General features: G+C 27.4%; 1 protein-coding gene across 1 annotated transcript; it reads right to left on the reverse strand.

Moving 5' to 3' along the window:
• Nucleotides 1–1,563: 1,563 nt before the first annotated feature.
• Nucleotides 1,564–17,214, reverse strand: LOC139510451 (uncharacterized). The gene is made up of 5 exons (XM_071297034.1): nt 17,091–17,214; nt 7,970–8,162; nt 4,944–5,029; nt 2,310–2,369; nt 1,564–1,624 (listed from the first exon to the last, which is right to left on the reverse strand). The coding sequence occupies exons 1-5, from the start codon at nt 17,149–17,151 to the stop codon at nt 1,593–1,595; spliced, it is 432 nt and encodes a 143-aa protein (XP_071153135.1). The 5' UTR covers nt 17,152–17,214; the 3' UTR covers nt 1,564–1,592.
• Between the last annotated feature and the right edge of the window lie 1,201 nt (nt 17,215–18,415).

The raw sequence follows: 18,415 nt of genomic DNA on the forward strand, positions 1-18,415 counted from the left end.
TAAAATAATTTACAAAGACAAACAAAAGAACAGTATAAAATTTATTAACATGATAAACAACATCAGTACCTAGAATATATACTTTAAGATCATCATGTATTGTTTGTGAAGTTGATACGGAATAATTACCAACAAAGTCTTGTTTCTACACAAGAAAATGCTACAGAGTGTACCAAGTCGGGACAGTAGATATCAATTTGTTTGATGTGTTTGAGCCTTTGATTTTGCCATGTGATAAGTGACTTTCTGTTTTTAATTTTCCTCGGAGTTCGGTATTTTTGTTATTTTACTTTTCAGAATCTTTCCGATAAACTTTTTTTTTAAATGACGATCTTCTTTGACATAACCTTTCTTCATCAACTTTCTGTTCATACACTAGTGACATTTTATAGTATCTGAGTAGCAGCTGCAACATCTTGAATACGAAATGAAGATGGGGGACATAATACAATATTAAAACAGACATACCAATAATATCACTCTTATATGGGACAAAATAGCTTTAGATAAACAACGAACACAGGTAAATAAATAAAAAAAAAAACAATATGATTTTGTTTGAAGAAGTTTGAAAGTATTATTTTTTTTTTCTACTTATGAGTTTGAATTTTCCTCTTGTATCTTTTGCCTCTCTTTTATGTTGTCGCTATCACAACCCCAGTAGTCAGCACTTTTTGTGCTGACATGAATTATCATTGATATTGTTATATTTATAAATTAACTGTTTACAACATTTAGATTTTTTGAAATAATAAGGCCTTTCTATTTCAGGCATAGCTGTATTTGGCAACACTTTTAGGAATTTTGGATCTCAATGCTCTTCAACTTTGTACTTTATTTTTTTTTTTTTTTTAACTTTTTTGGGATTCGAGCGTCACTGATGAGTCTTTTGTAGACGAAACGCACGTCTGACGTATATACAAAATGTAGTCCTGGTATCTATGATGAGTTTATTTCATAGGTGTATTCTTAACCGATTTGAGATTGAACATCGGTTGACTACTGTCGTTTTATTTTACCATTACAATATTCTCTAATCTTTTTGCTGATTATTCCGTGTCTTTTCTTCAAATCCTATTGACCCTCTTCATGACTTGACCGAAATACTTTAAAGTAGAGATTGTATTAAAAATCATCTTGCCTGCTGTAGACTTATTATTCAGACTGAGAATGAGGGATTGGTATTAAAATACATTAATCAAAATTAATATATATATATAAATATAGGAAATGAGAAACAAAACCATGATCTTTCAACCTGTTATCTCGTATATACACATATCTCTTATATTTATTATTTTGCGAAATCTGCATTTGAAGTTTTTTTTCCATATGTATCTGTGGAACAATACACAACAGTCATACAAGGAGAGACTTAGCTAGCTAGGTCAAATCCAAATGTTTTCACTTTCAGAAAAAGCATATACAAAGTCAGGATTATGACAGTTTTTCCCCAGTTGCTCCGTTGGTTGATATATTTGAACGTTTGTTTATTTCCAGTCTGTATAAACTTTCCATTTTTAAAGTAACCATAGAGTTTGATATAACCTTGTTATTCTCAGTAAAAAAATGATTTTATGATAAATGAGTAATTATGATAACTCACCGTCCGCTTTACCACCAACTGCAATAAATTAATGATTCAGATTGAAACCTAACAATACATGTACATACATAGAAATGACAAAGAAACAAGAATGCGGGGATTGTCATGTTAATCATACTGTGGTACCTCTCGTATTTCAAAGTATCAGAAGTAGAAACATGTCTTAGGGACTCGACACACGATACAATTAATCAATATTGAGCTGCTTATCAAATATTCTAATAATTTAAGATTTTTTTTAAGATTTATTGTTTGGTCCTCATGGGCTGAATGGCCCAAAAGTAAGCAGTCAGCGAAAAGTAGTCGAGCAAATGTTTCACTAGTCTGCCAACACTGAGTTTGTTAATTGGAATCCCTCACGGGATCTAATCTAATTTGGCTAGGCTTGTCCGTTTCCTCATCGTAAACGCCGGGCTGTTTCTCTCCATGCACATGGCTTAGTCTGCCAATAAGAAAATGACCACCACGAAATAGCAAAATAGTGTTGAAAGTGGCGTTAAACACCAATAAGAAAATCATCAATCAATCAATTTGTAGGTTTTAAATCCCTACACCCATTGGTATTTCTCGTTTTCCGTTCCGCATTATAAAGTGAAAGACAAGATAAGTGATAACATATTTTATGATTAAGTGTCGTATTGTTTTTGGAGTTATCGTTCTTTTATAGACCCGAAGATAAATGATATTAGTAAGAACTTGTTACCTCTGGCTATGAATGGCTTGAAATCATGACACACGTCACAAACACTTTTTGGATTGTTCACTGTAAAAGAAATAGAAAGGATAGTATCCTTAGCACTTACAAAAAAATGCGAATAAGATTATCACAGAATTTTGACTACTGTACCCAAATTTTTGACATTTTTACCTATTCTGTCTGTCTATTTTGTTCACACATTGTTGTCAATATAATGGAAATTTATGCGACTGTCATACAAGTGAGAAGTTTATCTAGCTATAAAACCAGATTGAATAAACCATTTTCGACATAAGAAAATAACTGTACCAGGAACATGACAGTTGTTATCCGTTTGTTTTGTGTGTTTGAGCTTTTGATTTTGTCGTTTGATTAAGAACTTTCGGTTTTGAATTTTCCTCGGAGTTTGATATTTTTTTGATTTTACTGTTTAGCTATCAAAACTGGAAACGTAAGGTATCCTTGATGCACAGGCATGTGGTGCGTGTTCAACAATAAGTAATGCTCTTCCGTCCAACAAAACAGAAGCAAAAGATACCAGAGGGACATTCAAACTCAAAAGTAAAAAATAGACTGACAACAGAAAAGACCAACAAACAAACAATAGTTAACAAATCACATACAAAAATGAAGACTGGGCACCACAAACTGGGGATAATTTGAGGTGCTCAAGAAAGTTAAGCAGATCTTATATTACATATTGCGTACATGATGATATGTACATTATGTGTGATATACCCCAATAAATGGATATATGTCATCTCCTATGACGAAGAATGACTACAATCAATTCATATTTGCATTGATTATTGTAAAATAAGTAATTGGTGTACTTCTAACTACCGTGCACGCTGCATAATTGGTTATTCAGAGAATTTAATCATTTGTAATTTGGTATATTACTAGACAAAAAAGTCATGTTTAGCATTGTAATGGAATATTTTTCTTATTTTTAATGTAAACAATTACATGATTTTTTGTAAACTTAGTAATGTGTTTTTATAAATATAAGCAGAAGTCGTCCGTATTTTGAACGACCAGTCAAAAAGTAGGCGATGTATTTTTTTTTTAGAAATACACAAATAATCCAAATGTGAAGATGTAATGAGATTGTTAATATGACTACTATCCACAGGACCAAAAGATGAAAGAAGACAAAGCCATAGCCTTACCCCCAAAAATAAACGGATAGCAAACATCGCAGACAATAGCCAATTACAACCAATGAAGTAAAACGGATTAGCACATACATAACATGGCAGGTAATATACCTATTGTATACCCTCTCCAAACCTGGTACGATGGTGTTGACGCATAACATTAAAAAACACGAAACAAATCCATTGGAAAGACCTCGACCTATCAGATCGACAAAGCACTCGGTCAGACCTTACAATAAAAAGTTAAAGAGAACCTCAGTTCATTATCTGTTTTACTAAAATCCATATGGAGACCTTGGCTACACCATGTATACCATCGTAATGACGACTATCCGTGCAGGGCCGTAACTAGGGTTCGAATTCAGGGGAGGCAGGGGTTTGGGGGCCACCGATTGAGGCCCCAAAGAGAGGGGATAGGGAGCGCAGCCCCCGCCGATTTTTTTTCTCGCAGTTAAATGGCTAAAAATTACCCGTTTTCCTTCGATTTACTTACTTTAAGAAACATCAGTATTGCCGGACCCTGGAAGCAATTTTTATGCAAACAATTGTTATCTGTATTTAAAGATATTTTTGTTAGAAATCAAACTGGTAAGTTAAAAAAACATATAAAGCAAGATATTTGTTTTGTCGAGGACCTGGAATTTCAATATGGTTGAAAGCTGAACAGACATGTATATAACTACAACCAGGGACTTTCAAAACTAGTATATACTTAGTTTAGAAAGTATCTGTTTCAACGAATGGGAGGGGCATTGACCATAATGTTCTCGTACGATCGGCAGGGAGACGTTAAAAATTACCCAACAGCTGATTCAGCCGGTAACGAATTTACGATATCAAAAGATTCACAATACAAAGGGAACTTCCTCTGCTTAATGGAGCCCCTAAATAAACGTGAATAGTTAATTTTTATTCAAAGTTGTCAAAAGCAAAGTTTCATATGCGTTCTCGTACTAATACTGAATAACAGACGGACGGCAACACGAACAAAAAATATACTGAAACGGTTCACTTTCGATCAAAAATCCGGAAAATGACAGATATATCACGTATCATGATAACACTGTTAAAACTGTAAACTTTTGTTGTTTATAATATAAATTCAAGTTCTTCGTGTACATATTGTCTATATTTCATTTTATTACTTCAAAAAAAATTTTGGTGTAGAAAATTCAGGGGAGGCAGTTGCCCCTGCCTCATAGGTAGTTACGGCCCTGCCGTGATGTGTCGGTACCTCCTTAAATGTCATTCCAAATCAAAGCAGTTAATAAAAATAATAATATATTGAAAACAGAATATATGTACAATCTACAGATTATTTTCTTTCGTAAATCAGTTTTATTGTTTAAATCAAACCGTCATTTCGAGGACATCAAAGGGTAATGGTATGTTTAAACCAAACTATACCTTACCTTTCCTTATTTTCAAATACTCCTATGATAACGATATAAAGCATGCTTTTTATTACATGTTATCTTACCATATCGGTGTCTGTAGTAAAACCTAAAGGCATCTTCCGTAATGTTGTATATAGACATACAACTCATCATTTCTGTCCCTATCTTTCTGTAAATAAACATTACTATAATTTAGTGGTAGCACTTGTGGTAATAGTAAATAGTTACAAATGGTTGAACAGCGTTTGCTACCCTTGATGAACCGACCATTTATTTGTTATGTGTGTGAAAAAAGTAAAATAACAAAAATACCCAACACCGAGCAGTTTTTAAAAAAGGGGTGGTTGCATTGTTTTTTTTAAATGATGTTTTTAATGCTAAACTTTTTGAAAACATAAACATTATTTCAGTCTTAAGACGATTATGAATTGAAAAATTGAAAATAATGTTTTTTTTTAATAAAACTTTAGATTTCAAACAAAGTTTCTTGTTTTTGTATGTTATTGAAAAGCATAGTTTGTTTTATCACTTTTTAAACAAAATGTATTCACATAAAACATGAATCGTCGCACAACAATATGAAACGCATGAAATGGATATCTGTTTTCAGTTTATCTTATGTCAAACTAAAGGCTCTTAAGAGCCAGGGGCCTGTTTATCGAAACTGTCCTAAGTTCGGTCCTAAGAATGTCTTAGGACAGAATTTAGGATAAAGTTAGGACCGACTTACGACACGTCTCAGCATGCACATCGAAGCTATCTTAGGAAGATCTTAGCTAGGACCTCCTAACCGATGTCCTAAGTATTGGCGGAAAAGAAAATACAAATTAGATATGAAAAAATACAATATGATATCATATTTTATCAATAATTTTGTTTTTTTCAAATATAGTTAATTAGAAAAAAATATTAGTGTTACATTAAAGATAATAAATGATTATTGTATAATATTTGTACATTTAAAATGTATAAAAAAAAAACATTAGACAAAAATAATAACTACGTATTATATAAAAATTTAACAAACTAATTGTAAACTAGATATATAATCGGTAAAAATCATTACATGTTTTTAAGTGAGTTGAATTCGAAGTGTCAAGGTTTCAATATTTAACAGTCCAAAGACAAATCTCGTGCATTTTTCATATAAATCCGGAGTATTTCAACTATTTAACTACTGGTAAAAACAACAAAACGTGTGAAAATGATCAAAAGTCGAAATTGAATATTCCTAAAGTTAGGACCATCGTAAGACCATCTTAAGACACCTAAATTGGTATCCTAAAGTTAGGACAAATCCTAGGATTTTCCTAAGTTGAGACATGTTTGATAAACCCACTTAGGACTAAGATGTGTCTTAAGTTGGTCTTAGGACACGTCCTAATCCTAAGAGAGCTTCGATAAACAGGCCCCTGTATCGCTCACCTTGATGTATGTGCATATTAAACAAAGGACACAGATGGATTCATGACAAAATTGTGTTTTAGTGATGGTGATGTGTTTGTAGATTTTACTTTGCTGAACATTCTTGCTACTTACCATTTTCCCTATCTATAATAAACTTGGCTCTTGAGTTACAGAGGAAATATTTTGTAAAATTACCAAATAAATGAAAACTATAAAAAAAATTACTATAAAGGGCAATAATTCCTTAAGGGATGAACTGACCATTTTGTAGATCTTACTTTGTTGAACATTATTGCTGTTTACAGTTTATCTCTACCTATAATAGTATTCAAGATAATAACCAAAAAACGGCATTTTTTTTTTTAAATTACCAATTTGGAGGCAGCAACCCAACAACTGGTTGTCCAATACATCTGAAATTTCAGGGCAGATAGATATTGACTTGATAAACAATTAAACCCTTTGTCAGATTTTCTCTAAATGCTTTGGTTTCAGAGTTGTAAGCCAAAATCTACATTTTACCCCTATGTTCTATTTTTAGCCAATGGCGGCCATGTTAATTGGTGGCTGGATCACCGCACACATTTTAAAACTAGATACCCTACAAATGATTGTGGCTAAGTTTTTTTAAATTTGTCTCAGTAGTTTCAGAGGAGAAGATTTTTGTGAAAGATAAAAATTGGTAAAAAGTGACTATAAAAGAGGGACGAAAGATACGATAGGGACAGTCAAACTCATAATCGAAAATAAACTGACAACGCCATGGCTAAAAATAAAAAGGACAAACAGACAAACAATAGTACACATGACAAAACATAGAAAACAAAAGAATAAACAACACGAACGCCACCAAAAACTAGGGATTCAGGTGCTCCGAATGGGTAAGCAAATCCTGCTCTACATGTGGCACCCGTCGGGTTGCTCATGTTATAACAAATCCGGTAAATAGTCTAATTCGGTAGGTCACATTTATGAAAGGGAAGGTGACTGTTGTTACGACGTAAGGAACATGTCCGATAGCAGTTGTGAAACGGTTATCAAAAGTTATCAAAGGTATCAGGATTATAATTTAGTACGCAAGACGCGCGTTTCGTCTACATAAGACTCATCAGTGACGCTCATATCAAAATAGTTATAAACCAAACAAATACAAAGTTGAAGAGCATTGAGGATCCAAAATTCCAATAAGTTATTAAAGAATATTGCTAACTTCTTATCTTTCTTAAATAAATAAAGGGCAATCACTCCTTCAGGGGTCAATTGACCATTTTGGTCATGCTGACTTATTTGTAGATCTTACTTTTCTGAACATTATTGCTGTTTATAGTTTATCGCAATCTATAATAGTATTCAAGATAAAAACCATAAACAGCAAAATTTCCTTAAAATTACCAATTCAGGGGCAGCAACCCAACAACGGGTTGTCTGATTCGTTTTAAAAATTTCAAGGCAGATAGATCTTCAACTGATAAACAATTTTACTCATGTCAGATTTGTTCTTAATGCTTTGGTTTCAGAGTTATTAGCCAAAATCTACATTTTACCCCTATGTTCTATTTTTAGCCATGGCGGCCATCTTTGTTGATTTGCGGGGTCACCGGAAACATTTTTAAAACTAGATACCCCAATGATGATTGTGGTTAAGTGTGGTTACATTTGGCCTAGCAGTTTCAGAGGAATTATTATGTAAATTATAGTGTACCGTAAAATAATAAACTGTCCGTGGATTTTCACACATTCTAACTGAAGGACTTGGTCTAACATTTCCAGCATGCTTCCCTTCCCTGTGAAATCAAATGACCAACTCCCAACTGTAGTAGTGTCTACGCTGACTTTAAATGTCTTACCAACCCAACTACAGGGATAAAATCGTGCGTCCGCATCAAAACATTCGACTAAAAAAGAGCAAAGTAATAAACTGTAATTTTTCGCTGGCATTTTATTTTCGGCATAAGAAAAATAACGCGAATCTAAATAGTCGCGTGCATGTGACACTTGTATCTCTCCTTATATAAATGCACAGAGAAAGTTTGAAAATCGCAAAAAAAATCATCGGCTAGAAAGAACTAAACGCGAAAGAAGATATCAGCGAAAATAAGTCGGTTAACAGTAATCCAGTTTTTATTTTAGAACAATACAGCTTGAGTTTACTTCTTTGAATTTCGATGTCTTAGTATTAAAAAAAGTATTAGTAAAACATATCAAACTTAAGCGAAAATTCAAAAAGGGGGGAGTCCACAAAAACTGAAACAATCAAACAATATCTATATACAGAACCAATGGAAACACAGCTGTCATATTCCTCACTTGGTACAAAATATTTTACAAAAGACAGTGGTGGGTTTATAGATATAAGAAGATGTGGTGTGAGTTCCAATTATGGACTTTCCGACTTGATTTTCCTCTAAGTTCAGTATTTTTGTGATTTTACTTTTTTTTTCAATGAGACAACTCTCCATCCAAATAACAATTTATAAAAGTAAACCATTATAGGTCAATGTACGGCCTTCAACACGGAGCCTTGGCTCACACCTAACAACAAGCTGTAAAGGGCCCCAACATTACTAGTGTAAAACCATTCAAATGGGAAAACCAACGGTCTTAATCGATATAAAAAACGAGAAACGAGAAACACGTATAAATTACATAAACAAACGACAACTACTGTACATTAGATTCCTGACTTAGGACAGGTGCAAACATTTGCAGCGGGATTAAACGTTTTAATGGTACCAAACCTTCTCCCTTTTTCTGAAACAATAGCATAACATCACAACATAGAAAACCACACGATAAAATATCAATTGGAAGGCTTAACTCAATCAAAAAAATGTAAATACCTGGTTTGAGAGCTAGCAAAACTTCTTACTTGTATAACAGTTGATTATAGTTCCGTTTCATTGACAAAAGAGGGGCGATAGATACCAGAGGAACAGTCAACATTTGACAAAATTTGGTTAGCAAACCAAACAAACATTGTAGATAAACGTGACAATTATTGGGATCCAGAAGCAAATATTGTGTAAACATACATCACACAGACATAAAATACAACTGACTAAAATAATCAATGCATTCAAATAAATTATATCATAGATGGCAACAAATAGTTGAAGAAATATTGCTTTGGCTAAATTATAAGTTACATTTGAATTGGAACGGTCGAAAATGAAAACATGGATCCTAGAATCGATTAGCTGTTTCGTTTACTCTCCTACTAACCTACAGCCACATATTGCACCCTATTGTAAACGAGAAATGTTTTCGCGATTTAAACCAATAGTAATCGTATGATCGTTATACTGCTATAAAATCCTTCTTTAACGTTTTTGTTGTTGTTTGTTAACGCCTTTTAATAGACAACGTTTTTGATGCCCTCTTTCCCTCCGTTTAATTTTTAAAGGTTTCATCTTTCATTTGAAAAGTTCTAACATAGCAGAACGAGTATTAAATATTGGCAGCTTATTTTTACGTTTAAAGGATCTGTTATATTTTTTTAATGGTCGGACTTTCTTGATTATGCTATTGGTCCTTCAGTGGTTAGTGTTGAAATACTTTTATTTATTTGAATTTAGTGTAAAATGTTCCTGACTCAACTTAAAGTTCAAATATTTGTCCAGAATAGATTGTCTTAGCATATTATGAGTAGGAGGACCTATGTCCATAAAAACTCATTACTGTTTAACAAATTGTCAATTAAAAGTCTGATAACTAGACATATACAAATTGGTGTAAATTTTATATAGAAATGTATGTATACTTTTTAAAAAAATCATCATTATTTGAATTTGGGGTGGTTTTTAATCCATAGCCTGACGTCTGTAAAGAATGTTTGCACCAAAACATCACACCACAGAACTGACGTTATATTGATATAGAGGCTCGATTGTCGCTTTTTTAGTATACCCTGCGATTCTTGCCCTAACTTCGAGATCTTTATATTTGTCACATGAATTAGTTATCTCTCGTTTTAAGCAGTCTGTTTAAGTTCTTATATTATATTTCAACATTGACCTTATATTCCAAATTTAAGTTCTTATATTATATTTCAACATTGACCTTATATTCCTAATTACAGTTAAGTCAGCCTCATATCTTGACTTACATCTAGAAATTGACAATGAGGGTCGGTTGAAAACAAAACATTATGACAAAAGAGATGATTCCAGCTTTCCAATTGTGAACTTTCCATTTCTAAGTAGCAACATTCCAGCAGCACCTGCATACGGGGTATATATCTCCCAATTGATACGATATTCCCGTGCTTGCATTTCCTATCATGATTTTCTTTATAGAGGGTTGCTGCTCACAAGGAAGCAATTAAACCAAGAGTTTCAAATGGTGAAGTTGAAATCATCCCTTCGTAAATTTTACGGACGCCATCACGAAGTGAGTTTGACTGTCCCTTTGGTATCTTTCGCCCCTCTTTTAAGTTCTTACATTATATTTCAACATTGATCTTATTTTCTTAATTTAAGTTCTTGTATTATATTTTAACATTGATCTTATATTCTTAATTTAAGTTCTTACTTTATATTTTAACATTGATCTTATTTTCTTAATTTAAGTTCTTGTATTATATTTTAACATTGATCTTATATTCTTAATTTAAGTTCTTACTTTATATTTTAACATTGATCTTATTTTCTTAATTTAAGTTCTTGTATTATATTTTAACATTGATCTTATATTCTTAATTTAAGTTCTTACTTTATATTTCAACATTGATCTTATTTTCTTAATTTAAGTTCTTGTATTATATTTTAACATTGATCTTATATTCTTAATTTAAGTTCTTACTTTATATTTTAACATTGATCTTATTTTCTTAATTTAAGTTCTTGTATTATATTTTAACATTGATCTTATATTCTTAATTTAAGTTCTTACTTTATATTTTAACATTTATCTTATTTTCTTAATTTAAGTTCTTGTATTATATTTTAACATTGATCTTATATTCTTAATTTAAGTTCTTGTATTATATTTCAACATTGATCTTATTTTCTTAATTTAAGTTCTTACTTTATATTTTAACATTGATCTTATTTTCTTAATTTAAGTTCTTGTATTATATTTTAACATTGATCTTATTTTCTTAATTTAAGTTCTTGTATTATATTTCAACATTGATCTTATTTTCTTAATTTAAGTTCTTACTTTATATTTTAACATTGATCTTATTTTCTTAATTTAAGTTCTTGTATTATATATTAACATTGATCTTATTTTCTTAATTTAAGTTCTTGTATTATATTTCAAATTGATCTTATTTTTTTAATTTAAGTTCTTGTATTATATTTATAACATTGATCTTATTTTCTTAATTTAAGTTCTGATATTATATTTTAACATTGATCTTATATTCTTAATTTTAGTTCTTACATTATATTTTAACATTGATCTTATTTTCTTAATTTAAGTTCTTGTATTATATTTCAAATTGATCTTATTTTCTTAATTTAAGTTCTTACAATATATTTTAACATTGATCTTATTTTCCTAATTTAAGTTCTTGTATTATATTTCAAATTGATCTGATTTTCTTAATTTAAGTTCTTGTATTATATTTTAACATTGATCTTATTTTCTTAATTTAAGTTCTTGTATTATATTTTAACATTGATCTTATATTCTTAATTTAAGTTCTTACATTATATTTTAACATTGATCTTATTTTCTTAATTTAAGTTCTTACATTATATTTTAACATTGATCTTATTTTCTTAATTTAAGTTTTTGTATTATATTCCAAATTGATCTTATTTTCTTAATTTAAGTTCTTACATTATATTTTAACATTGATCTTATTTTCTTAATTTGAGTTCTTACATTATATTTTAACATTGATCTGATTTTCTTAATTTAAGTTCTTACATTATATTTCAACATTGATCTAATTTTCTTAATTTAAGTTCTTGTATTATATTTTAACATTGATCTTATATTCTTAATTTAAGTTCTTACATTATATTTTAACATTGATCTTATTTTCTTAATTTAAGTTCTTGTATTATATTTCAACATTGATCTTATTTTCTTAATTTAAGTTCTTGTATTATATTTCAACATTGATCTTATTTTCCTAATTTAAGTTCTTGTATTATATTTCAAATTGATCTTACTTTCTTAATTTAAGTTCTTGTATTATATTTCAACATTGATCTTATATTCTTAATTTAAGTTCTTACATTATATTTCAACATTGATTTTATTTTCCTAATTTAAGTTCTTACTTTATATTTTAACATTGATCTTATTTTCTTAATTTAAGTTCTTACTTTATATTTTAACATTGATCTTATTTTCTTAATTTAAGTTCTTGTATTATATTTGAACATTGATCTTATATTCTTAATTTAAGTTCTGATATTATATTTTAACATTGATCTTATATTCTTAATTTAAGTTCTTACATTATATTTCAACATTGATTTTATTTTCCTAATTTAAGTTCTTGTATTATATTTCAACATTGATCTTATTTTCCTAATTTAAGTTCTTACATTATATTTTAACATTGATCTTATTTTCTTAATTTAAGTTCTTGTATTATATTTTAACATTGATCTTATATTCTTAATTTAAGTTCTGATATTATATTTTAACATTGATCTTATTTTCTTAATTTAAGTTCTGATATTATATTTCAAAATTGATCTTATATTCTTAATTTAAGTTCTGATATTATATTTCAACATTGATTTTATTTTCCTAATTTAAGTTCTTGTATTATATTTCAACATTGATCTTATTTTCCTAATTTAAGTTCTTACATTATATTTTAACATTGATCTTATTTTCTTAATTTAAGTTCTTGTATTATATTTTAACATTGATCTTATATTCTTAATTTAAGTTCTGATATTATATTTTAACATTGATCTTATTTTCTTAATTTAAGTTCTGATATTATATTTCAAAATTGATCTTATATTCTTAATTTAAGTTCTTATATTATATTTCAACATTGATCTTATATTCTTAATTTAAGTTCTTACTTTATATTTTAACATTGATCTTATTTTCTTAATTTAAGTTCTTGTATTATATTTCAACATTGATCTTATTTTCCTAATTTAAGTTCTTACATTATATTTTAACATTGATCTTATTTTCTTAATTTAAGTTCTTGTATTATATTTTAACATTGATCTTATTTTCTTAATTTAAGTTCTTGTATTATATTTTAACATTGATCTTATATTCTTAATTTAAGTTCTGATATTATATTTTAACATTGATCTTATTTTCTTAATTTAAGTTCTTGTATTATATTTCAAATTGATCTTATTTTCTTAATTTATGTTCTTACAATATATTTTAACATTGATCTTATTTTCCTAATTTAAGTTCTTGTATTATATTTCAAATTGATCTGATTTTCTTAATTTAAGTTCTTGTATTATATTTTAACATTGATCTTATTTTCTAAATTTAAGTTCTTGTATTATATTTTAACATTGATCTTATATTCTTAATTTAAGTTCTTACATTATATTTTAACATTGATCTTATTTTCTTAACTTAAGTTCTTACATTATATTTTAACATTGATCTTATTTTCTTAATTTAAGTTTTTGTATTATATTTCAAATTGATCTTATTTTCTTAATTTAAGTTCTTACATTATATTTTAACATTGATCTTATTTTCTTAATTTGAGTTCTTACATTATATTTTAACATTGATCTTATTTTCTTAATTTAAGTTCTTACATTATATTTCAACATTGATCTTATTTTCTTAATTTAAGTTCTTGTATTATATTTTAACATTGATCTTATATTCTTAATTTAAGTTCTTACATTATATTTTAACATTGATCTTATTTTCTTAATTTAAGTTCTTGTATTATATTTCAACATTGATCTTATTTTCTTTATTTAAGTTCTTGTATTATATTTCAACATTGATCTTATTTTCCTAATTTAAGTTCTTGTATTATATTTCAAATTGATCTTATTTTCTTAATTTAAGTTCTTGTATTATATTTGAACATTGATCTTATATTCTTAATTTAAGTTCTTACATTATATTTCAACATTGATTTTATTTTCCTAATTTAAGTTCTTACATTATATTTCAACATTGATCTTATTTTCCTAATTTAAGTTTTTACTTTATATTTTAACATTGATCTTATTTTCTTAATTTAAGTTCTTGTATTATATTTCAACATTGATCTTATATTCTTAATTTAAGTTCTTACATTATATTTCAACATTGATTTTATTTTCCTAATTTAAGTTCTTACTTTATATTTTAACATTGATCTTATTTTCTTAATTTAAGTTCTTACTTTATATTTTAACATTGATCTTATTTTCTTAATTTAAGTTCTTGTATTATATTTGAACATTGATCTTATATTCTTAATTTAAGTTCTGATATTATATTTTAACATTGATCTTATATTCTTAATTTAAGTTCTTACATTATATTTCAACATTGATTTTATTTTCCTAATTTAAGTTCTTGTATTATATTTCAACATTGATCTTATTTTCCTAATTTAAGTTCTTACATTATATTTTAACATTGATCTTATTTTCCTAATTTAAGTTCTTGTATTATATTTTAACATTGATCTTATATTCTTAATTTAAGTTCTGATATTATATTTTAACATTGATCTTATTTTCTTAATTTAAGTTCTGATATTATATTTCAAAATTGATCTTATATTCTTAATTTAAGTTCTGATATTATATTTCAACATTGATTTTATTTTCCTAATTTAAGTTCTTGTATTATATTTCAACATTGATCTTATTTTCCTAATTTAAGTTCTTACATTATATTTTAACATTGATCTTATTTTCTTAATTTAAGTTCTTGTATTATATTTTAACATTGATCTTATATTCTTAATTTAAGTTCTGATATTATATTTTAACATTGATCTTATTTTCTTAATTTAAGTTCTGATATTATATTTCAAAATTGATCTTATATTCTTAATTTAAGTTCTTATATTATATTTCAACATTGATCTTATATTCTTAATTTAAGTTCTTACTTTATATTTTAACATTGATCTTATTTTCTTAATTTAAGTTCTTGTATTATATTTCAACATTGATCTAATTTTCCTAATTTAAGTTCTTACATTATATTTTAACATTGATCTTATTTTCTTAATTTAAGTTCTTGTATTATATTTTAACATTGATCTTATTTTCTTAATTTAAGTTCTTGTATTATATTTTAACATTGATCTTATATTCTTAATTTAAGTTCTTACATTATATTTTAACATTGATCTTATTTTCTTAATTTAAGTTCTTGTATTATATTTCAAATTGATCTTATTTTCTTAATTTATGTTCTTACAATATATTTTAACATTGATCTTATTTTCCTAATTTAAGTTCTTGTATTATATTTCAAATTGATCTGATTTTCTTAATTTAAGTTCTTGTATTATATTTTAACATTGATCTTATTTTCTAAATTTAAGTTCTTGTATTATATTTTAACATTGATCTTATATTCTTAATTTAAGTTCTTACATTATATTTTAACATTGATCTTATTTTCTTAATTTAAGTTTTTGTATTATATTTCAAATTGATCTTTTTTTCTTAATTTAAGTTCTTACATTATATTTTAACATTGATCTTATTTTCTTAATTTGAGTTCTGACATTATATTTTAACATTGATCTTATTTTCTTAATTTAAGTTCTTACATTATATTTCAACATTGATCTTATTTTCTTAATTTAAGTTCTTGTATTATATTTTAACATTGATCTTATATTCTTAATTTAAGTTCTTACATTATATTTTAACATTGATCTTATTTTCTTAATTTAAGTTCTTGTATTATATTTCAACATTGATCTTATTTTCTTTATTTAAGTTCTTGTATTATATTTCAACATTGATCTTATTTTCCTAATTTAAGTTCTTGTATTATATTTCAAATTGATCTTATTTTCTTAATTTAAGTTCTTGTATTATATTTGAACATTGATCTTATATTCTTAATTTAAGTTCTTACATTATATTTCAACATTGATTTTATTTTCCTAATTTAAGTTCTTACATTATATTTCAACATTGATCTTATTTTCCTAATTTAAGTTTTTACTTTATATTTTAACATTGATCTTATTTTCTTAATTTAAGTTCTTGTATTATATTTCAACATTGATCTTATATTCTTAATTTAAGTTCTTACATTATATTTCAACATTGATTTTATTTTCCTAATTTAAGTTCTTACTTTATATTTTAACATTGATCTTATTTTCTTAATTTAAGTTCTTACTTTATATTTTAACATTGATCTTATTTTCTTAATTTAAGTTCTTGTATTATATTTGAACATTGATCTTATATTCTTAATTTAAGTTCTGATATTATATTTTAACATTGATCTTATATTCTTAATTTAAGTTCTTACATTATATTTTAACATTGATTTTATTTTCCTAATTTAAGTTCTTGTATTATATTTCAACATTGATCTTATTTTCCTAATTTAAGTTCTTACATTATATTTTAACATTGATCTTATTTTCTTAATTTAAGTTCTTGTATTATATTTTAACATTGATCTTATATTCTTAATTTAAGTTCTGATATTATATTTTAACATTGATCTTATTTTCTTAATTTAAGTTCTGATATTATATTTCAACATTGATCTTATATTCTTAATTTAAGTTCTTACATTATATTTCAACATTGATCTTATATTTCTTATGTAAGTTCTGATATTATATTTCAACATTGATCTTATATTCTTAATTTAAGTTCTTATATTATATTTCAACATTGATCTTATATTTCAAATTTAATAAACAGACATACCTCTTGCCATTCCAAACATCATCATCGCAACACTAATAAATGAAATAGTTATTGAATTCATCTTTCAAGTGATCAATGGCGTCTTCACGATATAAAATAGTATATGCGTACAAGAACAGATCAGAACAGATGTATACAAACAAGCTGATGCAACAATGTCAGCATGTTACATTGATGTGTACTGGACCGTCGGTTTAACATTAAGCATTCATCAGCTTATGTATAAATGGATGTTATCAACATATCACTTCAAATTTAAAAAAATGTCCATAGAATATTAGTTTGATATATTAAAATGGACAGCAGTATATGTTAAACTATCTCAACATGAATATCAAGAAAATTACCTTGGATGACCTGGCCTGTTCATACCATTGTTGTATATATGTTACTCGGAAGTGGTGTTACCGGTATTAAAATACAATTTATTTAGTACTGGAAAAACATGATTTATTCATTAAATGCAATTGGCTTTGAACTAGCTTTCAAGAACTGCCAATACTCTTAGATCGATACTGTGTGTCTGTAGTCTTTTTGCTGTTTAATTTTAGTGTATGTGTCGACCTGCTGAGTCAAGTATTCATAGATACGGAATCATGTACTACTTTTTTTTTAAATTTTACTTGAAACAGTACCACGCGATCACTACTGTGCTTATGTCATATCTAATGCGAACTTTCTTGGGCTTCCCAGTATGTGCCATCTATCTTTACAGATTATATCTCATGCAAAGTTAGATACCGGTATAATACGAGTAACCGCTAAGTCATCAGTCGAATAAATAACACAATTGTCCGTTGTCATATACATAAAACCATGGAAGTAATATTGAAAGGAATAACATCGTCCTCACTTCAAAGGTTTCATCTGCGTTACCGCCCATCTTTCGATAACTCGTTAATTGGTTCAATATCTGGCATGGAAGTTTATTCTCCGCATGTGATGATCAAATCACTGACACTTATCGGTCATTTTCGTGTTCACGGAGAATTACGAACAGACAAGTTTTTGTCGTATATACGTGCGAAGTAACCCGAATAGTCCATTCGTTACATTCCGTTGATGTTCGCTGCCGAATAGAGTCATTCGTTCAATTTTTATGTTAGTCCATTTTTTTCCTATTTTTGGTTAGTTTGGTCTCAATAGTTTAAACCGACAGCTATCACATACGAAATTGGAGGACAAGGCTGGGTCATTTTCAATTTTAATATTTACAGACAGTTAAAAAACCATTTCCGTAAGTTAAGAAGATGATTGTACAAAAAATACGTTTGGACCCCCTTTATTAAATACGAAAAATCTAAGTCTTTCGTGTATTAGTCAAT

This window comes from Mytilus edulis, chromosome 2, assembly GCF_963676685.1.
Source record: "Mytilus edulis chromosome 2, xbMytEdul2.2, whole genome shotgun sequence".
NCBI classification, from domain to species: domain Eukaryota; kingdom Metazoa; phylum Mollusca; class Bivalvia; order Mytilida; family Mytilidae; genus Mytilus; species Mytilus edulis.

Bases quoted from the DNA above. Each gene is read 5' to 3' on its own strand.
- LOC139510451 (XM_071297034.1), bottom strand. From the start codon at position 17,151: ATGAATTCAATAACTATTTCATTTATTAGTGTTGCGATGATGATGTTT. The intron at 5,030-7,969 runs GTACACTATAAT...GTTTATTTACAG, and splicing joins GGACAGTTTATTATTTTACG to AAAGATAGGGACAGAAATGA. The intron at 1,625-2,309 runs GTAACAAGTTCT...AATTTATTGCAG, and splicing joins CAAGCCATTCATAGCCAGAG to TTGGTGGTAAAGCGGACGGT.